This window comes from Schistocerca nitens, chromosome 3 (assembly GCF_023898315.1).
Source record: "Schistocerca nitens isolate TAMUIC-IGC-003100 chromosome 3, iqSchNite1.1, whole genome shotgun sequence".
Classification (NCBI taxonomy): Eukaryota; Metazoa; Arthropoda; class Insecta; order Orthoptera; family Acrididae; genus Schistocerca; species Schistocerca nitens.
In genome coordinates this window covers 602,902,315-602,927,658 of record NC_064616.1, presented here as the reverse complement: position 1 = coordinate 602,927,658, position 25,344 = coordinate 602,902,315, and the positions used below count along the sequence as shown (strand labels likewise).

Genomic DNA, 25,344 nt, shown 5'->3' with positions numbered 1-25,344 from the left:
ATCAGAAGCAGAATGTAGGCATTTTCATTAGCTATTTTCTGCTCCCACTAGTAGAGCCTCTGTAACGTGCTGTTATTTCCTGACGGGACTTTAAGAACTTCTTCGTGAATAGGTATTAGGAAACACCAGTCATCATGGGAAATCATAAATCCGTAAGCCAGCCATGTAGGCTCCTACTAAAACCAATTTAGGAGAGTTAGGGGAAGACCAGCCCATCACCTCCAGGCTGGAGAACTTCTTCATCCCCTATATACAGGTTCTGGCAGACACAATAGGCACCTGACGATAACAGCACAGGCACAGCCCAAAAATGATTCGTGAGAGGTTAAATTTTTCTTGAGAGGTTAAAACCACGAAGTGCGTTTCATATTGATTTACACTTTATTTTTTCCCATTAGTCATGGTGTGCCATTTAACTCGTCATTACAGTTGTAAGAATTCAGTACTTCGGTCTAATCACATGTGGCAGGACAATCATTGCACATTGCGACAGGTGGCAGTGTGTCTGGAGTGTGCAGCGTCAAGAATAGTGCATTTGCAGTTTGACAATGCTCGTCCCCACACGAGCCGGAAAACCATCGCTGAAATGGGGTTCCAGGTACTTCCACACCCTCTGTTTTCTCCTGACTTGGTCCCTTCTGATTAAAGTCTACCCAGAGCTGTCGCGGACATTTCGTAGGATTCCAGGAACGGCGAGGAGCTGTCCTGCAGTGGGTGCGACAGACCGAAAAAGTGGTTCATTGAGGGCATACAAAGCCAGGGGAATACGGTGGATGTGGCAGTATCTGGAACCCTATTTTAGCGACAGCATACGTTGTTTCCAAATTTCAATTCGTACGGGGACGACCTATGTCGTGTTACAAGAACAGTTTTTCGTGATGGTGTACACTCCTCACACTGCCACCAGTTGTCTGTGATAGTTTTTCCTGAGCACGGATCAAACTTATAGTGCTTGCCTTGCCGCCTAAAACTAGACAAAAGTACTGCATACTGGAAATGAGTCAAATGGCGCACCATGAATGGTGGGAAAAAAATAACTTTTAAATCAATCTGGAACACCCCTCTTGTATGCTATGTCATTTGCCAGTCATATTCTTCCAATGAGCTCCACGAACTCACCTCACCTCACAGACTGACAAGGGAAGCATACACCCAGTGTGCCAACTATTGTTCTCATATTTCGAATGGTTGTAGTATGTATGTGGCTGTAACATATGCTGTTCTAGTACAAGGACTCCACAACCATTTTCGAGAAATGTAGGTTCAAAGTTTTAGGAGCCTATTGAAAACCACGAGAGAGCGCCAGCTGGCGAGTAGCGGCGTTAGCGCAACCGATTAAACCCCTACTGCATTCGAGTCACGTCATTTTTTCACATCCAATATTCCAGCAAACACTTTTGTTGGTACAACCAAGTACACTGATGGGAAAAAAATCGCAATACCAAAATAATTAATGCAGGGTACTAAAATTTAGGGAATACATCTCTGTAGGTAGGGTCTTTAAGTGATCAACATTGCAACATGACTCGTAAATGTAAGCACGAGATTAGCCATTGCAAATGTGAAATGCTGGCACATTAATAACCGGTGTAACCGCCAGAATGCTGAATCCAAGCATGCAAACGTTCGTGCATTGTGTTGTACAAGTGTTGAATGTCAGTTTGTGGCCTGTCGAAATTGGTCGGTCAATACAGGGACGGTTAATGCTAGTTGTGGATGACGCTGGAGTTGTAGTTCGATGGTGTCCCATATGTGCTCGACTAGAGACAGATCTGGTGATCGCGCAGGCCAAGGGAACATGTCAACACTCTGCAGAGCATGTTGGGTTACAACAGCGGTATGTGGGCGAGCGTTATCCTACTGGAAAACATCCCATGGAATGCTGTTCATGAGAGGCAGCACAACAGGTCGAGTCACCAGACTAATGTACAGCTTGCAGTCAGGGTGCGTAGGATAACCACGAATGTGTTCCTGCTGCCATCCGAAATCACACCCCAGATCATATCTCCAGGTATATCTAGCAGACAGACAGGTTGGTTGCAGGCCCCCTCTAACTCCCACACGGCGATCACTGGCACCGAAACAGAACCAGTTTTCATCAGAAAACACAACAGAACTCCATTCTGCCCTCCAATGAGCTCTCGCTTGACACCACTGAAGTGGAAAATGGAAGTGGTTTGTTGTTAGTGGAATGCATGCTACCGGACGTCTGGCTCGAAGCTGTCGTTGAAATAACCGATTTTTAAGAATTCGTTGTGTCACTGTGGTGCCAAGTGCTCCACAAATTGCTAATGCAAATGTAGTTACGATGCGCCAGAACCATACGCCAAACATGATGGTCTTCTCTGTCGGTAGTGCCACGTGGCTGTCCAGAGCGACCGTACAGTCCCTTGAGAACCACTGCCAGCAATCGTGTACAGTAGCTGCATTCCTGCCAAGTCTTTCTGCAATATCGCAGACGGAAAAGCCACCTTCTCGTAGTCTTACTACGCGACCCATTTCAGACTGAGTGAGGTGTTGATAATAGGTCTTCATAACTTTCAAGGCATTCTTGACACACCAACTCATCACATCTTATCTCAAAGATAACTAACGCTCACGATCATTACAGCCGGAAATTAAAGCTAACCTGGTTTGTATCCTCATGGTGGTGCTACTAGCGCCACTCTTACGCGACTGTAGCGAAATCTGAATAGACATCATTTTTGTAGAAACATGCCTACCAACTTTCATTTATGTTGCACAACTCCTTACTGGTGTTACGATTTTCTCCGTCAATGTATATGAAATTTCGAAAACGAATAACAACAAAAATAATCTGAAGGGAAAACAAAACTATTGTCAATTCACTATGCACTTCGTTCTGACAGGAACGTCGACAGGTTGTTGGTTGGTTGGGTTGTTTTTCGGGAAGGAGACCAGACAGCGAGGTCATCGGTCTCATCGGATTAGGGAAGAACGGGGAAGGAAATCGGCCATGCCCTTTCTAAGGAACCATCGCGGCATTTGCCTGGAGCGATTAAGGGAAATCACGGAAAACCTAAATCAGGATGGCTGGAAGCAGGATTGAACCGTCGTCCTCGACGGGCTGTATTTGCACTGAAAAATAGGTGGTAGAGGACTTTAGACAGTGGAAGAAGAGAAGCACGTGAAAGAACAACCAAGAATCAGCTCTGACTACAGCGAACAACAGAGAGTTTCTTAGAGTACAGCAAACCAAGACTCAGTATCGGAAAACTGCATCCCAGTACCGGACTGGCAACCTGTATTTGTAGTTTTTGGAAAAAGTCGAAGGTAAAATAGATAAAGAAAAGGCCTACTCTTGGCTCTTGGCTGCCTAATGAGACCCAAAAGAAAAAAATGGCTGATTTTTGCTGCACTGGAACTAGTCATCAGAACAAATGCCTTCAAACCCATAATTGGGAAATCGGAACACCCAAAGTGCAGACACTGCGAAGACGGTGAGGAAGCAGTTAACATATCTTGAAATGTTGCAAAAAGATCGCTCAGTCTGGTTACAGTAAGAGGCATATGCCGTGGCACGAATGATCTACTGGAACTTGGGACAAATTCCAGCTTCCGGTGGCAAGGAACTGATAGTACCGTAAGCTAAAAGAAGCTTTCTGAAACGAACATATCAAACTAATATGTGACTACGAACTTCAAACAGATCGAATGTTTTAACTGTATCTACATCTACATGTACATGTAGATCTATACTCCCCAAAACACTGTGAAGGGCATGGCGGAGTGTACTTCCTATTGCAACAGTTATTAGGGTTTCTTCCCGTTCCATTCACGTCTGAAACGTGGGAAGAATGTCTGTTTAAATGTCTCTGTGCGTACTGTAGTTAATACAATCTTGCCGTCGCTATTCCTGTTGGATCGATATGTATGGGTTGTCGTAGGTTCCTCGAGCCATTATTTAAAGCAGGTTATTGAAACTTTGTAAGAAGGATTTCTCGGGATGGTTTACATCTATCCTCAGAAATCTTCCTCTTCAGTTCTTTCAGCAACCCTATGACGCTATCCCATGAGTCAAACAAATCTGTAACCATTCATGCTGCCCCCCTCTGCATGCGTTCAATATCCCATGTTAGTCCTATTTGGTATGAGTCCCACACACTTGAACAATATTTTAGAATGGATCGCACTAGTGCTTTGTCAGCAATTTCGTTTGTAGACTGATTACATTTTCCTGGTATTCTACCAATAAAACGAAGTCTGCTACCTGTCTTTCCCTCGACTGAGCTTATGTGATAATTCAGTTTCATGTCCCTGCGGAGTGTTACACACGGGTATCAGAATGAGTTGACCGATTCCAGCTGTGACTCAATGATGTTATAGTCATAGGTTACTACGTTTTTTTTCGTTTTGTGTGGTTTTTAAATTTCTGAACATTTAATGCACGTTGCCAATCTTTTCTCCACTTTAAAATCTTATCAAGATCTGACTGACTATTAACACAGCTTCTTTCAGACAGTACTTCATTATAGACAATTTCATCATCTGTGGAAAGCCTGACGTTACTATTAATATTGTCCACAAGTTCGCTAATATACAGAATGAAAAGTAGCGGACCCGGTACCCTTCCCTGGGACACACCCGATATTACTTCCTTATCTGTCCATAACTCCATTCAAGGCAACTTCCAGCGTCCTCTTTACCAAAAATCCTAAGTCCAGTTACAAATTTCTCATACAATCTTATTTTTGACAATAATCGTATATGTGATAGTGAGTCGGGAATATTGAATCTACTTGACTTCCCTGGACCATGTCGTGAAGTCCTCGCTAGCAAGAAGTCCTCAGTCCAGTTGTTAATTTCGTTTGATCTCTCATATGATAGTATGTTCGTCATTCAAATGCCCTTCAGAAGATAAAAAGCACTGCGTCTTCCTGGATCCATAGCGTTCAAGATGTCGTATGAGAAAAGCACAAGTTGGATTTTCCACGACCGATGTTTTTCAAATTCATGCTGATTTGAGTGTCGGAGGCCACTTTGCTCGAGACCGTTCATTACATTTGAGCATAGGATATGTCCTGCAACCCAGAGGCAACTGTGTCGTCATGGTATCGAAGGCTACATGGTGAATAAGTGGAACAAAGAATTTACATTCTTTTTGTCATACAGTAAGAGATTCACCATTTTATAAATGAGGAGTGAATTTCATTACTATGGTGTCTGATTAAATAGTTACACTACATAAAGCATTCGTTAATTAAGATCAGTAATTTAGGTGTTGCTTCCGAATGCTTTATGCTACGCTTACAAACAGTATGTCATCTGAAAGGGGTAAGAAGCATGATCGAGTAGCTATAGCCAAGCAGCCTGTGAATTATATTTAAATGGCTCTGAGCACTATGGGACTTAAATTCTAAGGTCATCAGTCCCCTAGAACTTAGAACTACTTAAACCTAACTAACCTAAAGACATCACACACATCCATGCCCGAGGCAGGATTCGAACCTGCGACCGTAGCGGTCGCGCGGTTCCAGACTGTAGCGCCTAGAACCGCTCGGCCACCTCGGCCGGCGATATATTTAAATGAAAGTCTGAGAATCATGCTGGAACAATAACTAAGTAATTACATACAACACCGCAGATACAGAAACATATCTGTTGACGTACTGATTTCATAATTTTGTTCATAGCTGTAGTCTAGCAGCTGCAGAATATTTCAACAAAGATAAAACGTCAAACGTCAGATATACAAGAGAACCTTATCAGTTTCGACAGTTTAAACTGTGATCTTCAGAAGTGAAACTGGCTGACATCGTTGGTAAGCCAATGTCAAAATAAGAATCAGACGGCAGTGCCCTACAAAGGATTGACAAAAATTAAATATATAAAGCAAGCATGTTAAAACAGACGTACATGCACATACCGTCTGTAAAACGGAATATTGCTATTAACGTTATAAAATATGCTACCTTTCCCTCTGGTCATGTCCTTGCATCGCTTGAAATCACAAACTTCCACACCAATATTCCGGCAGATGAAACGATCTTCATTATGACAAATGCAGCAACATTTGGGCGTGGACGCCATCCGGTCCTGGGGCGGAAGAGCGAGAAGAAGAGAGTGCGTGTTGGAGTTCCCGCATAGAGGAAACAGTATTATAACTCACGCTATTTTGAGAGGAGAAAACAAGAGGTCGCACTTCCGCTGCTCGTTTCTTCGGGAGAAAGGCTGGCGGGTAATTTGAAGAGCTCGAAATCTCAGCGAAGTGTGGACGCAATGAGTTAGAAATTTCGGCTGGATCCACTAAGGTATCATGCGCGACAGTGAGCCCAGAGATCGGGAAGAAGCTAGACGTGCCAGATAGCCGTCGAATTCGACTCCAAACTACTGATGAGGGAGTGAAGGTGTTAAAGGAGCTGTTAAAGAAGTCACAGCTTGCCTTCTTGCTATCGCGGATGATGCAACTGCATCGCGCACGTAACTGCTTATAGCGGATACAGTTGGCCAACATAGGATGGTGGTGGAAAACGCGAAGAGCACGTCTCCGCTCGCGTATCGCGTCTCGGCGCACCTCGTTCCACCAAGGAACTGGGGGGCGCCGGAGCAAATCGGAGGTGTGAGGTATTGAATGTTCCGCGGCTCTAAGAATAACTTCCGTAACATGAGTGACCTGATCTTCAATGCTAGGAAAGTGACGGTCATTGAATGTCGCTAGTCAAGGAAAAGTTTCAAATCGGCTTGGGAAAACTTCCAGCGTCTTGGGCGCATAGATGGCAGTTGTGGCTGTAATCGAAGGACACGTGGAAGATGGTCACTAGAGTGTGTATCAGCAAGAGCGAACATTCAAAGCGTCGAGCTAGCTGAACAGTACCGACAGAAACGTCCAGATGAGAGAAATTTGTCGTGGATTCATTTCCTTATAACCCATATGGCTGTGTTTCATACATCCACAGGTTAGCAGCGGCAAGCGATCACAATGCAGTTATCAGCATCAACTATCATTACTGATGTGACTGAGAAACTTGCTATTACATCTTCTCACTACACATGTGTTTTGCCCTAACAGCATCAAGGCATGATAGAATTTGTACCACAATGGGATTTGATGTGCAAGGTTATGACATGTGTATCAGCTTCTCTGACCACCACGCCATAATCATTAAAGTAAAATGTCCACCTCGTCCAAGAATAAGTGGTAGAAGATACTGGAAATTAAACTGCATCATCCTCGAAATAGCATTGATAAAGTTAGTGTTCGGTGTTCGTTACTAGTTTTGGGTCAACTGGAAACGTTTCTCTCACGACACAGCTGATTAGTGAGAAAATTTGGTGAAATCTGGTCTCTAACAACTATATACGAATGTAGCCTTCAGGCTAAATAACGACAGGAGGAACATCGAATATTGCTACATTCTAATTCGTGAACTGTAAGCAGAAGTGGGTAACGGGAAAGACTGAGGAAGCAAACTACAAGAAAATATCATCACATGCAAGGATCATGGGCATGTGCCAAAGGAGTGAATCATCTTGCATCTAACAACAGAAAGAAAAAAATGCAAACAGAGGTATATAGGTAATATAGTGAACAAAAATGTTTGCGGGGAGGGGATAAAGTATCATTTCCAAAGGTTGGGTGGATCACGACCTTTTCATTATACAAAAATACCACACCTGTTACAAGATTGTACATGTATCTATCACACAAAAGTATTACTACTTCATCCGAACCAAAATCCAAAGTAGAACAGAAGACATAATACAAACATACCAGCAACAGGAGCCCAGAGATAGATGTTACCCCCTACGAATTTTATAAAAATTTTGGCCAATCGTTAAGGAAGAGTTCACAGAAGAAGCAAGGGGAAAATAATGCTGCGGACACTTATACTCTGAAATAGAACTCAGAATAATCGTACTCATTCATAAGAAGAAACTAGGATTTCAGACCGATAACGTTGTTATGTGTAGACTCGAAAATCGTGTCTCGTGTCATGATGGCAAGATTAAAACAGACCCAACAAAATCTCCATAGATGGAATCAGTTACTTAAGAGCACCGTCTTCTTGTGACATCAGGCACAGACATTAGGGCTGTTGAAATCAATTCAGAGAAAGGCTTCGATGAAGTCAGCCATCACAAGACCTGTGGAGTAACATTATCATTTTATGAAGCATTTTCCTGAAGACTATGGAATTAAAAAGATGCATATTTAGGTGCAATGTATGAGATGTGATTAAAAAATACGGTGCACTATTTAATTAGAAGCAAAGTAATAAGCTTACACGGATTTTGATTTAGTCTCCTTCAAAGTACCGTCGTTGGCCAGCAATGCACTTATCCCAACGTTGAACCAATGACAAAACATTTTTGGAAGGCTTCTTTTGGGAGGACGTTCTTAGCTGGTCTGTCATGCTCCTCACAATGTTTCTCTTTAAACAAGGTTTTAATATTTGAGAAGAGTGTGGACTTAAATCTGCTGAGGGAGGCGGCCCAAAACTCGCGACAGAAAATCGGGGTGTAGCACAGCGCTTTGTTGTAATGAAGAAGAAAGCCATTGGCCATTTTTCTGCTCTCTTTCTTCGTACACCGTTTTGTAAACGTTGCAGTGCGCCTTTGTAAATTTCAGCGTTTACAGTTGCTCCTCTTTGAACGAACTCTGAACGCACTATGCCGACAATACCGAAATAAACGATGAATATGACTTTTATATTCAATTTTTGCCTGACATGCTGTTTTAGGGCGAAGATATTCATTGGTTTTCCATTAGGGACTCTAAATTTTCGTCTCATGGTCGTACCCATAGACCCAATTTCATCTCGAGCTACAGTTCTTGACATGAAGCCCGGATCTGAACGAAGACGATCCTTCATCTTTGTGCAAACTGACGCACGATTTTCCTTCTGTTCATCACTCAAAAGTCTGCGGTCAAATTTTACGCTCACTAATCTCATTTGCAAATGATGGATTAAAATGCTTTGCATGGACCCGTACGAAATGCTAAGTTCTTCTGTAAGCTCTCGAAAAGTTATTCGTATGAATAAATAATTTTTTCCACTGTTGGCACGTTCTCTTCTGTTTATGGAGGTTAATGGACGCCGAGAAAGTTGCTTGTGTTCTACCGACTCATATCCGCTATTAAATCGCTCTTATCACTTGTTGACAGTCTACATAGTAACAGCGTTATCACCATACACCAGTTTCAACATTTCATTAGTTTCTTTGGCACCTTTTTTGCAACTTGTAACAGAGCTTAAACGTTCACGCGTTATTCGAAATCCGTGATGGGAAGGACCAGGTCGCCCATCGATGTCTGGTGGGCGAGAGTCGAAGCCAAGTGCTCGGAGATGTGTGGACGCGTAGTGTGCCACCACTCCTCCCTCGTTCGCTGCGCTGACAGGCTCAGTGATCCCCCAGGGGGTCCACAACTGTTTTGTGGGTACGTGCGTGGCGAGCACGGATCCCCAAGCTAGTGCAAATACAGCTTAAGTCTACCGTCTCTGGACGCTGGCTGACAAGTTAGAACATGTTCCTACTTGACGCTGCCTGTCTCAACGGATCGGGCTATCGGACAAATTACATAAAATGGTTGTAGAGCCAGTAGCTGCTTCTTAAGATTTCATTCAGCATATTTTTTGTTCACACATCGTACATCGCTACTGCCTATTAGTGTTGCAAAAAAAATGGCTCTGAGCACTATGGGACTCAACTGCTGTGGTCATAAGTCCCCTAGAACTTAGAACTACTTAAACCTAACTAACCTAAGGACATCACACACATCCATGCCCGAGGCAGGATTCGAACCTGCGACCGTAGCAGTCGCACGGTTCCGCACTGCGCGCCTAGAACCGCGAGACCACCGCGGCCGGCTTAGTGTTGCATCTCTCCTATAGAGAGGACAGGTCACGTTTAAACACATTCTGCCAGTCACTGTATGTTGTAATAATGTTATCAATGTCCTTTTCATTCCACTCTCAAGCACTTATCAATTAAGAGATTATTCTCTACATTCCTCTGTACGCAACTTATTCTCTTTTATGATCGCTATACCAGACATAGTTTTTTAATGACGTGAACATACGCAGAGGTACGTTTATAGTTCTCCAGAGCAGCGAACAAAGGAACATTGATACTTTTAATCATACAGCGCTTAGTATAGTATCTACACAGTATCAGATTTCGTCTAGAGTAGAGTAAACTCTCCCCCCCCCCCCCCCAACTCCCGTAGGCACTATAGGAACTTATACCATTTAGTTGCCTGATAGTGCCCTGTGCAGTTTACATACGATTTTTAAGAACTTACTGGAAGTTTACAGGGCCATTTCAATCAGTGTTAAATAAGCCAATTTCATGTAACTTGGTCTCTGGAACCAATGAAGATAATCTAATTTTTTTTCAGCTAACTTATCAATGTTATTTACGTGTACTGAAGCAGAATCAAGAGATAAGACACAAAAGAACCAGAGGTATTAATTTTTTTTAAATTAAGCTATTTTTATTATGGATATTTGTACACGTAAGTCCTAGAATAATACCTACTCGTATGACAACCATGACTGTTCTTTAGTAGGTATAATATGTTATATTAAAACAGCTCACTAAGTTTCATGTAGCTATCACAAGAGTTAGATAACATTATTGAAAGACTCACTGGGAGCCTGAGTCCGGCCATGTAGACACTTTTGGATGAAGCCTGGGTGAGCTAGGTCCCTATAAACTGGCTTAATGTTTTCCACAACAGCTTCCGGAATAGAGTCCTCGTACTCAAAACTTCAACCTTCCAGAATTTACATCGTGGTTCACGTCCAGGTGGATAAAGTGAATGCATGGGTTTTCTGTCAGTTGAGAGTTTGTATGTGTATGAGGCCAATACTGCTTTATTCGTATTTTCTAAAACAGTTCCGTTATTCCTGATGGCCATACCATAATACTGCTGAACCTATTGGTTTATCAGCCAGTCGGCCTCTCGGTAGCTTGTCATCTGCCAATGTGGTAGTGCAAAGAGTTTGTTTCAATTTTCTGAGGCGTGTGCCCATCGTCTTTTGCACATGTCAGACGCATTCCAGTTTCTTTATCTCCACATTTCCATATGATTTCAACTACACACTTATACGCTAGGGAATCACCATACCCAAGAAACCCCGTGTACTGAATAGCTCTTTTTTGAAGTTATCACACAACGGTTTCACTGCTGCATTAGTTTCCATTCCTCCGCTAGTACCTTCATAGTTTTTCTCACTGTTGCAATGTTTTGCAAATGCCTCAAAATCAGTAAGTTTTCCTGTGTCTGTGCTTTTAGCTGCGGCAACAGTTTTTTTTTTTTTTTTTTTTTTTTTTTTTTTTTTTTTTTTTTTTAGGTGTGGTCATGTTTTTGCCATGTCCCATCAATTGCAATAGGTATATCAATGCTGCCCTTGTTCATTTCAGTAGCCTCGTTTGTTGCGGCCTTCACTGATAGGAAAGCACGAGATTGAACTGCTTGTCCTGTAACTGCAATGAACTTCTGAATTTTTGAAGGTGGTGGTGGTGGTGGAAGATTCATAAGTGAGCAGAAAGAGCTGCCCCTACTAGCAGCTGTCATGGCTCAGAAGAGTCTAACATTAACCTCAAACTTTGTTCTTGCATTATTTTTAAGTACCAAATGACTGTCCGCTATGGCAGTCAGTTCAAATAATTACTTTTTCTGCTATTAGTCAATTTCTTTCCGATAAATCTTCTTCTACAATTACTTTTCCACCACAAAGATCACAGCACAATGAATCACACAACACTTGCCTTAGAAAGTTCACATCGCGTAAGACAGAGCCTAAACCAAAAGTACTTTTGGCTCTGAGCACTATGGAACTTACCACCAGAAGTACTGTTTGCTAAGGTTTGCTCTAGTAATTCTATTTTCTCAGACTGTGTACTTATTTTAGCTTAATTTGTAATGTGGAGGGCGCAACTGCTTTGTTGTCTGGATTCAAATTCAGGTTATTTTATGTTACACTGCTGGTGGGCAACCTCTTACAAGGCACATGATTTTATATTTATAAAGTATTGGTTACCACCAGAATTAGGTTTCTGAAAGAGACTGGCACTTCTAGGCCGGTTTATATTATGTCAAACTACATCAAATCAAAAATGGTTCAAATGGCTCTGAGCACTTTTGGACTTAACATCTATGGTCATCAGTCCCCTAGTACTTAGAACTACTTAAACCTAACTAACCTAAGGACATCACACAACACCCAGTCATCACGATACATCAAATCATTTCAAAATACACTATTCCACACAAAATTTACTTACTCCCAAACGAAAAACAGCCAAGCGACAGACATACTGTAAACAGCAACGTGGTCAACATTTAGCGCCACGTCTTTTCTATCGATAAGAGAAAATCACAGCTTTATATATAGCATAGTTTCCAAGTTATTCACGTATAAAGACGTGCACATCGAAATTAAGTAGGTTCAGAGATACACAAATCATACAATAAAATTAAAAATTAAGTACTTCTACACTTCACACAAAGACTACTTATATACCATTTTGTTCAAGGAAGAATGAAAAATATTCTAGTACTTGTTTTCTAAAATGTAAAAAATTTCGAATTTTTGCCTGCAGACTCCGTTTTCTAATGGTGAAAATATAGGCAGAAATTAATTTATAGTTATCCAGAGAACTGAACAAAGAGACCCTGACACATTTAATTATACTGCGTTTAACATTGAATCTACGTGATACCAGATTTTCGGCTAGAGTGAAGTATATCTCTTCCACCCCTCCCTCCCATGGACATGGAATTCGTCCCACTTAGTTGCCTGATATTGCACTATGTGCTTTATATATGATTTTTTAAAGAACTTAAACATCATTCAAAATCCTTTAGATTCCTAGACGGTCCTAGTGACTATACAGGGAGTGTACTCAGAATAAAATTCTTAGCACCCACTTTTCACCTTACGGTGAGTGGTAGAGAGTACATTACAACCCATCCTGTTCCATTCTCATGGGAAGATTTGCTCTCAGTAAACATCCATAATCCCTCTGTGTGGTCAGTTCACGAGACGTGCCCAAGAATTCAATTATCGCACAAAGCATTTCATCATGAATTTCTCTTATTCTCAACAGTAAAAAGCCTCTCTCGTAGTATCTACTACGGAATGTCGTTGTTGTCGACCATTCCTGTCATATTTTCGCGATCCCATGACGAAAACCTCAGCTCTTTCATTAATCAACCTGATAAGGGTCTCAGACCAACGAACAAATACATGTAATAAAAAATATGCCTAGTATATATTCTGTAGATGATTTACATTTCACACAGCCCAACATATGCTTCCAGTTTTAATTAGGTTACTCCTAGGTATTTTAGCGAAACCAGTGTTTTCCAATAACAGTGTAAAACAATAGTACTCGATTTCTTCTTGTCCTTGCATGCATAATATGTTGCATGCATTGTTTCACACATTAGCCACGTAGACAGGAACTGTTTCACAATCTGAGGGGCTCGTGGTCGCACGTGATAGCCATGTGGACAAAAGAGAATTCGCCTGCTGAACAAATAACTTTACTATACATAATCGATGCTTTTGGCAAGCAGGAACAGAAGGAGCAAACATTTAATATCAGTCGGGAAAGCACGAGGCTGATTCCCCACTGCATGTCATGTTGGGAGTTACGAAACATTCTGCACAAGCTCATAAGGTGCCACAAACCTAAGAAACAGAAATAATTCCGCATCAATCACAAATATTTCCCATTAACCAAATTGAAACATTTTCGATAAATTAACTTCACCAATGGTTCAGAAACACAAAGTTACTTTGTGCTGCCAGTCTACGTGACAGCAGATTGGTTAGAAGCAAAGTACCCCCAATATAAGGTTGCCCGCCCGCCTAGACGCGCGGTCTAACGCGCTGTTTCCCGAGCGGGAAGGCGTTCCGGTCCCCAGCACGAATCCGCTCGGCGGATTAGTGTCGAGGTCCGGTGTGCCGGCCATACCTCGGCGAATGCGCGCGGCGCTGGTTTCCCTTACTCCACCTCAGTTACATATATCGGCGATTGTTGAGCAAACACTGTCTCCACGTACGCGTACACCATAATTACCCTACCACGCAAACATTTGGGGTTACACTCGTCTGGTATGAGACATTCCTGGGGGAGGGGGGGGGTGGGGGGCGTCCACTGGGGGCCGAACCGCATTATAGCCCTGGGTTCGGTGAGGGACGGCGGTGGCGTGAGTGAACTGCTGTGGCCTGTTGTGGGGTCGTGAACCACTGAGGGCTACGGCGGGAAGAAGCCTCCCCATCGTTTCTAGGTCCCCGATCTAATTCACAATACACACACACACACACACACACACACACACACACACACACACACACATAAACTGCAGTCATTTGCACACACGAAAAATTATACGAAGGTAACCACAATAATTACCCCTAACACACAAAAGCTGAAATAGAAATGTTAAACAGAATTATAACTCACGTATGAGATACTCAAATACCTGAATCCCAACTATGACAGAGAGAGTGAAATGACATGTCTGTCCTTGTCTAACATCGCCGCAGGAGCGCCAGACGACGTATGCCGTCCAGCGTTCCCGGTTTGAAAAATGAAGTTGACTGGTTTAAAAGAGGGGTGAGGAACCAAACTGCGAGATCTTCCGTCTCTTGTTCCCAGTAGAACAATTACCCAGGGCACAGATGGACTCCTGAATGGACGCTACCAAAGGATGGCGAGGGGAGCACTGGTCGATAGCTTCTAGGCTGCTCAAGGAGTCAGTACACAGGAGAAATGACTCACCAGGGCATGGGCGGATGAGCAAAAGAGCACGAGATATGGCCGCCAGCTCTGCACTGAAAACACTGCAATAATCTGGCAAGGAGTGCTGTTCAATATGTCCTCCATGAACATACGCAAAGCCTATGTGACCATAAACCATCGAGCCGTCGGTGTAAACCACTACATGGACCCGGTACATGTCGAGAATCGAAAGGAAGTGACAGAGGGCCGCTGGGTTAATGGAGTCCTTAGGGCCATGCCTAGGTGTACACCATGGAGGTGAACGTGAATGGACCTCGAGGAGAGGTGCTAATGGGAAGGACTCCAGACAGAAGGGACTGGACGCGAACCACAATCTTAAGCCCTAACCAGGGCCGCCGATGCGGGAGATCAACCGTCGTGGTTGGGGAAAGGAGACGGTAATTCGGATGCGAGCAGTTGTGCACGCCTAACCTTCAATGGAGGGACTCCGGCCTCCACCAGGACACTGGTCACCACACTCGTTCTAAAACCTCCCGTCGCTAGGCGAACGCCGCAGTTGTACACTGGGTCGAGTAAACGCAACACTGAGGGCGCCGCCGAAACTAAACCAGACCCCCATAGTCAATGCGCGATTGAACAAGGGCTCTGTAGAGCTGCGGCAGCGTAGAGCGTTCTGCACGTCAGTTGGTGTTACTCAGGCAGCGTAGGCATTGAGGTGCTGCCAGCACTTCCGTTTAAGCTGACGAAGGTGAGGAAGCCAAGTCAATCGGGAGAAGAAAACCAGTCCTAAGAATCGATATGTCTCCACTACAGTGAGTGTATCGTCATTACGGTGAAGTTCTGGTTCTGGATGAACGGTGCGACGGAGATAGAAATGTATGACACACGACTTCGCGGCTGAAAACTGGAAGCCGTGGGCTAGAGCCCATGACTGCGCCTTGTGAACGGCTCCCCGTAGGCGCCGCTCAGCAACACCCAGTACTGGAGGAGCAGTACGAAATGCAGAAGTCATCCACATACAGAGAAGGTGAGACCAACGGCCCTACAGCTGCTGCTAGACCGTTAATAGCCACTAAAAATAAAGAGACACTCAATACAGAGCCTTGCAGAACGTCATTCTCTTGAATACGAACTATGGGAGGCACCGACTTGGACACGGGAAGTACGGAGCGACAGGAAGTTTTAGATAAAAATCGGGAGCGGGCCCCATACAACGTGGCAAGGATATGATGTCGGCAGGTAGTGTCATACACTTTTCGTAAATAAAAAAAAAAACAGCAACCGGGTGTTGGCGTCTGGAAAATGTTGTTCGGATGGCAGGCTCGAGGGGGACAAGATTATCAGTGGTACAGCGACCCTGGCGGAAGCCGCCCTGACATGGAGCCAGTAGGCCACGTGACTCCAGGACCCAACCCAACCGCCGACACTCCATACGTTCCAGCAGCTTACAAAGGAAGTTGGTGAGGCTGATGGGCCGTTAGCTATCCACATCAAGCGGGTTTGACTGGGTTTGAGTTCCGGAATGATGGTGCTCTCCCGCCGTTGCGATGGAAAGACGCCATCGCACCAGATCAGGTTGAAGATGACTAGGATATGTCGCTTGTAGTCAGATGAGAGATGTTTAATCATCTGACTGTGGATCCGATCCGGCCCAGGAGCTATGTTGGGGCAATGTGCAAGGATGCTGAAGAACTCCCACTCTGTAAATGGGGCGTTATAGGGTTCACTGTGACGTGTAGTGAACGAGAGGACTTTTCTTTCCATCCGCTCTTTGTGGGTGCGAAGGGCTGGGGGGGGGGGGGGGGGGGGGGGCAGTTCTCCGACGCAGAGGCACGAGCATAGTGCTCAGCAAGGTGCTCGGCAATCGCGTTTGCGTCGCTAGATAACACGCTATCGAAGTTAATGCCAGGGACACCTGTTGGGGTCTTGTACCCAAGAAGACCTTTGATCCTTGCCCATACTTGGGAAGGTGACGTATGGCTCCCAATCGTCGACATATACCTCTCCCAACACTCCTGTTTCCGTCGTTTTATAAGCTGGCGAACGCGGGCACGGAGCCGCTTAAAAGCTATTAGGTGCTCCAGGGAAGGGTGCCGCTTATGTCGCTGTAGAGCTCGCCGACGCTCTTTAATTCCCCCAGTGACTTCCGGCGACCACCATAGGACTGTCTTTCGCTGGGGATACCCTGAAGAACGAGGGATCGCGTTTTCCGCTGCAGAAACGATCGTTGTAGTGATCTGCTCAAAGACAACATGCATGGCACAGTGTGGGGGAGATTCAGCGGTGACAGCAGAGGTAAAGGCTTCCCAGTCTGCCTTGTTTAAAGTCCATCTGGGCAGGCGTCCGTGGACATGACGCCGGGGCAGTGACAGGAATATGGGGAAGTGGTCACTACCACACAGGTCGTCATGTGCTCTCCAGTGGATAGATGGGAGAAGGCTAGGACTGCAAACTGAGAGATCAATGGCCGAATATGCGCCATGTGCCACACTGAAATGTGTGGGGGCACCTATATTTAAGATGCAGAGGTCGTGTTGTGACAGTAAATTTTGGACCTCCCTACCTCGGCCAATAAGCGTGGGATTATGCTCGTTAAAAGTCTCCCAAAAGTAGGAAAGGTTTAGGGAGTTGATAAATCAGTGCAGCCAATACGTTCAGGGGTACTGCACCATCTGGAGGAAGATATACATTGCAGATAGTTATTTCTGCGTCGTCCTTATCCTGAGAGCCACAGCTTTAAAAGGGGTTTGAAAGGGTACAGGTTCACTACATACTGAGTTCAGGACAGACGCAAATTCCACCTGACACTATTATAGTCTCTATGGTTCCTCTAATATCACTTATAGCCGCAGAGGGCAGGGATCTGCATTGCTGGGAACCAGGTTTCCTGGAGGGCAATGCAGAAAGCAGGTGTAAAGCTTAACTGTATCCGTAGCTCAGCCAGGTGGTGGAAGAAATCGCCGCAATTCCACTGGAGGACTACCTGATCGTGAGACTGGGAAGGCATGAAACACTCTATGAGGCAATCTATGCCTCAGGGTCATCTGCTGCCACCAGATGAGTGCCTGTGCGATCGACATCCAATGTGTCTAAGGGCCCAGCTAGATCTAGGCCCTCAGCGGACGCCAGAATCACCACCCCATCCTCAGACACAGAGCTTGTAGGCAGTGGTAGTGTGGGTGCCACCGCAAGTGCCTAGGTTTTTGGGGATCTTTTTCTTTTTAGGTTTCTCTCGCTACTCCTTAAGTTTGTCCGGCTGGGAGGGCTTCAGTCTCAGAGACTGGGGAGGACTGTGAAGCCCTACATCCAGCTATCTGTGGGTGCTTCAGCCACTGGCGGGTGTCAGCTGTGCCACTGGTAGGAACCTCGGAAGCGAGTGACCTATGGGATCTCTTGAAAAATGTGATGGGAAGAAATGCACACAGAGTAATGTTCGGCCGCTCGCCAACTTAACGGTATCCCATGGCAAAACTAGTATGCTCTGTCGATGTAGATCGACCTCTGTTTTTCTGCCTGTAACAACTGAAGTTGTAAGAGCTGTCATACTAAGGTGCAGCATCCTGTCACCCACGAAAATTTCAGATTCAGTCAACCACATATTCTGAGTTATATTGATAAGTGGTGGTCATAAGAGGAGATATAGGTACACAAAATATAAGCGCAATAGGTGTGGACCACAGCTCGTTTCCTTTCCAGATAGTTGCTACTATCACATACAGGCAGCTAGTGGTAATGATCTCTGAAATTAGTTTGCATCCAGAGTTTTATTACATGAAATGGACCTGATTGTTCCGTTTCGCAGCCTTGTCTGATTCTTCTTATGCTATCCTCTTTCTTAATGCTACTGATATACATAGTATATTTCTTTATTGTATTGTTTACACCTTTCCTCTGTCGTTTTCTTTGGAGGACTACTAGAATGCTATTCACCCTTAAAAATGTTACAGCTCTACATTTAAACTAAATTGATATGATTTTTGAGTACATTTTTTGTGTGCTCGCGTTTTTGAGGTCTTCAGTCTCCCTACTTACATTTCTCATCCGGTTTAAGTTTTTCTATGCGGCACACATCAATCGTGTTATTCTACGTCTGACTGACGCGAGAAAGTTAGCTGCACAACGCACCGAAAAATAAGTTTTACTGATTACTACTTTATCACAGTTTAAGTGTGTTGCAGTGCTGTTTAGTTTACGGCAAGAGTAGCGTCATGTGTCACAAATGTGGATGTTGCCTTAGGTTAATTGGTATGGGAGAAACATGTCAGGACTGTGGGTTGGTGTGTCATTGAGGAGAATGCAGCGGGGAAGTTTAAAAAGTATCAGATGAAGCTCTCCCTTGCAGTTGTAGGGAAGCTCTCCCTTGCAGCTGTAGGTTATATAATAGACAAGAAAATTGTGGAACAGGGAAAGAAGATTTGTGACCTCTAGGCAGAATTACAGATGGTATATTTTGAATCAGGTAAGTTTAAGGAGGAAAGACAACGGGAGCTGGGAGAAAGTGACAAATAATAGACAAAAAGGAGAAAATCTCAGCAATTACACTTCAAATTCCGGTTACCAATTAGTTTGACTTGTTACCTGAAATAGTGGAAGAGCCTCAACCAGTGTGAGCTTCATAGCGTGCAGCAGACTCGTAGGGACGACTTTAAGGCTAGATAAGTAGAAAAGTCACGTAGAAAGAAAAGAAACTCGTTATTAGGAAGCAGTCGGGTAGAGGTGTAGGCCAATTAATACAGGAAAAGCGAGGCGTACAATACCAGGCCACAAGCACCGTGAAACCTAGTGCCAAGCTTAGCCAGGTGACAAAGCATATGGATCCTGTGGAGAGATTTTCATGGCGAGGAAAGGGCACTTATTGTAGGAGAAGCAGGGAACAGCCTGGCTAAAAACTTAGAATATAGCATTAAAGGTGACCTGGAGAAAGTAGGAGCAGCAACAGCACACACTCGTGTGGGGTTTGTCAAAGTTTTGGAGCGATATGACCAGCCCTGGGTAAACACTGTTAACCGTGTCAACAAAGAGCTGGCTGAATTGTTGACTGAAACAAAACTACCTGTGCTGTGCCTGTTACTGCGATTAGGAGACGGCGATACACAACTTGCAGCCTGAGCCTAAAAAGGAACGAAAGATTAGCTGAGCACCTTGCAGAAAGTTTAAGGTGGGGAGGCACAAGCACGCAAGACAAAATCCCTATGATATCTGGAATCAAAGGGGCACTTTTTTTAGGCTTCAGTCAGTTACAGGCAGAAAGTACTGAAAGAAATTAGAGCAGTAGAGGGCAATAAAACGTGTAACAGTTTCCAGAAAAATAAAATATATTTCATCAGAACATTATACTGTTGAAAAACATAACAGATGAGCTCGTTGTGTGCCTAGAAGATGAGGAAAATTCTGTGCCTCTCTGAACACCATGTAACCACAGGGATGGAGAAATTAAATATCGGGGCTTCTAGACTTGCATCATTTTCGTGTAGAGTTAACGTGGAAAAAGGAGGATTGGCAACATACATTAAAGTTGGACATAAAGCCGAAAATATTGAAACAAAAAGATTTTGTGTTGAGTGGAACCTAGAACAATCTGAATTGTTACTGCAGAATACTTCACTGATAATTGTAACAGTCTACAGATCCCCTCTAGGAAACTGTCAACTATTTTTGAGAACTGTAGATGCCTTATTCAGCTACCTGTCAGACAAGGAGAAACATTTAGCAGTACATAGTGACTTGAATACAGATTTCTTAAAAGGTACTGACAGGAAACATGAACCGGAATTATTATTTTGGTGTTTCAGTTTAATTTCATTAGTCAATTTTCCAACTTGTATGCAGCAAAATAGTTGGGATACTGATTGATATGATTTTCATAGACAGTGCTCAGGCTGAAACAATATGTACCCAACTGCTAATGGGATATCTGATCATGATGAAGAATGAATGGAAATAAACAGTATGACACCTTACATCCTGGAGGCAGGTTCCTACATACTCAGAATCAATTTATTCCATAGTAAATTTATGTCAATATTCGAAAGTTGCTTTCCTAAGAAATCATCCAAAAGGTCCATAAGGGAACAAGTAAGCTGCGGATAAGAAAGGGAATTCAAATCTCATGTTAAGAGGAAGAGGGAAATTTATGTAAAGGCAAGAGTAGGTCAAGATCTGACGTTACTTGCAGACTACAAAAAATACTGTAGCATTTCAAGTAAAATCATTAAAATGTCCTGACAGAAATAAATAATACAGATAATAAAAAAAACTATATGGGACATTGTCAAACAGAAGACAGGACAGTCTACCAGTGTACAAGATTCCATAACAATTACACTAAATGACAATGTTGTGACTGAAAATTCACAAGTTGCAAGTACTTTTGGAATTGCTTTCCAAACATAGCAGTTAATGTAAGATTAAATGGTTCAGCTGAAGAAGCAAGAGAACATATTAAAAATATCATTTCACAAAACTTTAAGCAACTAGAAGTAGTACCAGAATAAAGAGTAGTCGCACACGGAAGTGGAAACAATTTACTTAGTGTATCACAGTTTGAATTTCAGAAAGGTTGCTCGACTGAGAATGCTATTTATACATTCACTCATCAAATAGTACAAGCCTTAAATAATAATACATCGTCAGTTGGTTTTTTTTGTGACCCTTCCAAGGCCTGCGATTACGCAGATCATTATACTCTCTCAGAAAAACTCTAACTTTATGGAAGTGATGGCTTTTCACGCAGCTCGCTTTAAACATGATTGATTAACAGAATGCGAAAAGTTGTGCCAAGTAATTTTTGGAAATTTGTGGTAAGAACCTATGGAACCAAACTGTTGAGGTCATCGGTCCCTAAGTTTACACTCTACTTAATCTAACATACGCTAAGGACAACACACACAATCATGCTGCAGGGAGGACTCGAACCGTAAAAGACGCTGGAGACCGTGCGGTTACCCCGCGTGGCGCCGAGTAATTCAGACAATGTCAGAAAGGTAGAAAATTTTTGTGACTGGGGTAAAATCACAAGGTGAGTTCCACGGGGTTCAATTTTGGGTCAATCCCTGTTCCTTATATATGTGAATGACCTTCTAGTTAACATTCAACAAACAAAATTTGTACTTTTTGCAGGAGATTGTAGTGTTATAATGAATCCCACTAGGAAGAAAGCAGCGGAAGAATTGGTAAATAGTATGTCCAAAGAATTATTAACTGCTTCTCAGAAAATGAACTCTCCCTAAATTTTGAAAAAATACACTACATTCAGTTCTGTACGGCAGATAAGAGTCATACCAGTAATTGATGTAGCACATGAGCAGGAGTCAGTAAGTAGGGTAGAATGCTCCAAATTTTTGGGTTTACATGTTGAAGGAAACATCAAGTGGAAGAAGTGTATTACTGGGTTTCTCAAACAATTAAGTTCAGTTAGTTTTGCTCTTCATACAATTGTTAATCTAGTGAACAAACATATCAACCTCTTAACATATTTTGAATATTTCCACTCAATGTCGCGTGGAATAATTTTCTGGTGTAACTCATAACTTAGAAAAAAGTATTGATTGCAGAAAAGCGAGAAGTAAGAATAATGTGTGGTGTTCACCCACATACGTCATGGAGGCACCTCTTTAAGGAGCTAGGTATTTAACTTCGCTGTCATACTACATATTTTCCCTAATGAAATTCGTTACAAATAATCCTTCACAATTTGAGAAGTACAATGATGAACATACCTACAGAACTAGAGGGAAAAATAACCTTTATTACCTATTGTTAAAGCTGTCAATGGCTCAGGGTGGAATTCAAATTGCATCAATAAAAATTTTTGATCATTTTCCCAATAAAATAAAATGTCTGACAAGTAGCGAAGCAAGTTTCAAATCTAATTTAAAATCGTTTTTCCTGGACTACTTCTACTCAATTGACAAATTTGTACTTAAAATTGATAAATTAATAGCAAGTAAGAAACTTTTTTTAAATGTAGTTGCATGAATATGAATAAAATGATAATGTGTTCATTAGTTTTTAATTGTAATTGCAATGAGTAAAAATAAAATGGTAGTGTGTTCATTAATGTTAACACCAATCATGTATACATATCCTGGAAACTTACCTGTTCCACATCATTTCGACACAAGAATTGTTCAAACGATCAATGGAATATTTAACTAACACACACAAATGAGCCCAAACATTATGACCATCCTCTTATTGGCGTGTGGGTCTAACTTTGGAATGAGAAATCACTGTCGACGATACGGTCGGCAAACGGAGAAATCTACTAGTATAAGCGACTTCGACGAGGGGCAGACTGTTTTGGCTCATCACCGGCAATGACTATCTGGGAAACGACGACACTGGTCAGCTCTCCACGTGCAGATGGGTAGGCAGATGTGTTTCGTAGCACATAGTTCAGGGCACACCATTCAGTTACATAAATTGAAGGTGGAGTGGGGGGAGGGGGGGGAGGGAGAAAGGGAAGGAACTGATGGTATCTTCTGCAGTGGGACTTTATGCAGAATGGGCGGCGACGAGTGAAAATGTGTGCCGGCCCGGAATTCGAACTCGGGATCTCCTGCTTGTCAGAAAGTTGTGTTAACCGCTGCACGGCATCCGGACACAGTGTTCGCAAATGCACGGACCTATCTCGGCACGCATTTTTCACTCGTCGCCGCCGATTCTGCATAAAGTCCCGATGCACTCGATACCCCTCCCCCATCCACCTACAGTTTACTTAATATGTATCATAGCTGCGTGTTGTCTGTTCGTCCAGATATGTCCGAAAGAACAGACAACACTCATTCATATGATGGATCGTTCAACATGCAGCTCCGCAGCAGACAACCACTACGTATATCCATGTAAACCGACAACATTCCCAGTTATGACGGGATCATCGAGACTGCATCGTGAAACAACAGAAACGTGCCGTCTGGTCGCATGAATCACGTTTCTTGTTACATTAGATCGATAGCCGTGTCCGGATACACCGTCATTCACGTGAATGGCAGCTCGAATTACGTGTGCCATGGAGTACTGTTATGCTATTGGCGACATTGACGTGGACGTCCCTGGAACTTGTGATAGGCACCATGACAGCCGTGGACTACGAGAACATTATTGCAGGCCATCAGCATCTCTACCTGCTTAATGTCTTAACCAACAGCGATGATATCTTCCAGTGCGATAATTGTCAATGTCACAAGGACAGAATAGTGCCTCAGTGGTTTGAGCTGCAAGATGGTGAACTCACGTTGATGTCGTGGCCACCAAATTCGCGTGATGTGAACCTGACGAGACACATCTCGGACACTATCAGGTGCAAACTCCATGCCCACTGTGCACAAGCTCATAATTCACGGGAATTGCTTGACCTGTACGTAGGCATCTGGTGCCACATACTTCCCGAAAGGACTTGTCGAATCCATGCCACGCAGAGTCGCTGCGTTATTATGTTCTAAAGGTCGACCAACACATTGTTAACCTTGTGGTCATAGTGTTTTTGCTCTTGAGTGTAATTACCCAGGATGCTAGTTATTTGAGACAACTGGAACTTTATAAAGCCGTTTTTTACATGAGTACGTATTATTGGCAGGCGATGCACACGGTGTGGCAGCGGCGAGGACTGCTACGCTGGCGGGTTCGAGGCAGCACATTCCCGGATGACGGCCGCTGCCTGCACACTGTGGTTCTGAATGGGCCAGCGTCGAGCGTCAGTGATTCTAACTGATCATCATGCAGTACAGAGCGACCTCTAGGCCTATCAGTGAACTTTCCTACTCTAGAAGGATCTTTCCCCAAGCTTTCTGCAGATTTTACTTTTCGTGTATCCATGCATCTGATGCAACCAGCTTCGATTCTTCATCTCAAAAACTGAATTACTTTTAGCAACTTTACTTTCTGTTGAGAAATGCCCTGTTTTTCTATACTGAGGGACAAACACCAATAATATTACTTTCCGAAAGCTTTTGTGCTTAGTTTGTCAACATCTGCAGAACTATGTGGACTGTTGGGCAATGAATTTGTCAGGTCCTTTTGAAAATGTCTCCGTCTGTCAGTTTTATCTTTGACTCTGCAGATGAAAACACATGCTGCAGCTCAGCCGAAATGCTCAGACACAGATTAGCTGGGAAGCGTGCCCGCCTGGCACGACATCACGTGGCGAGTCCCTACTTCCTGCATGTCCGACCACACACAAACATCCCAAGTTCACACGACAGACTGAATATTTTTGGAAAACATGATATGTTTGTGAAGTATATAATGTGTACTTCGAGTTTTTTTGAACACTTTACAGTTTTGGTGTTTGAGTGATCTGGTTTAGCAGAAGTTATGGAGTGTGTTGGAGAGCCACTTCAAGTTATGAATTTTACACAACTATGGACAGAGAAATAGACTCATGTGTCGATTTTGGTCATTGTACAAGTCTTCATGAACTTTTAGTTATGCTAATAGGCAGTTTCCTGTTGTTAGGCTAACTTTTTTTCCACCAATACAGGAAATATTATACAACTACTTGGTGAATAAATTGAACATTTGTAAATTTATAGCCTTTGTTTCAATGAAAATTATTCATACCTTGTGTTATTCATACCTTATTTACACCTTGTTATTTATCCCTTTAATTTTATTGAGGTT

At 43.2% G+C, this 25,344-nt stretch overlaps 1 protein-coding gene across 1 annotated transcript in view; it reads left to right on the top strand.

Annotated features, from left to right (window-relative positions):
- The window catches only part of LOC126249676 (uncharacterized), a 169,994-nt gene extending 144,901 nt beyond the window's left edge, over nt 1-25,093 (top strand). The window contains exon 8 of the mRNA XM_049951355.1: nt 24,302-25,093. Coding sequence (XP_049807312.1) covers nt 24,302-24,436 — 135 coding nt within the window. The 3' untranslated portion in view covers nt 24,437-25,093. The remainder of the gene's footprint in view (nt 1-24,301) is intronic.
- Nucleotides 25,094-25,344: the final 251 nt, after the last annotated feature.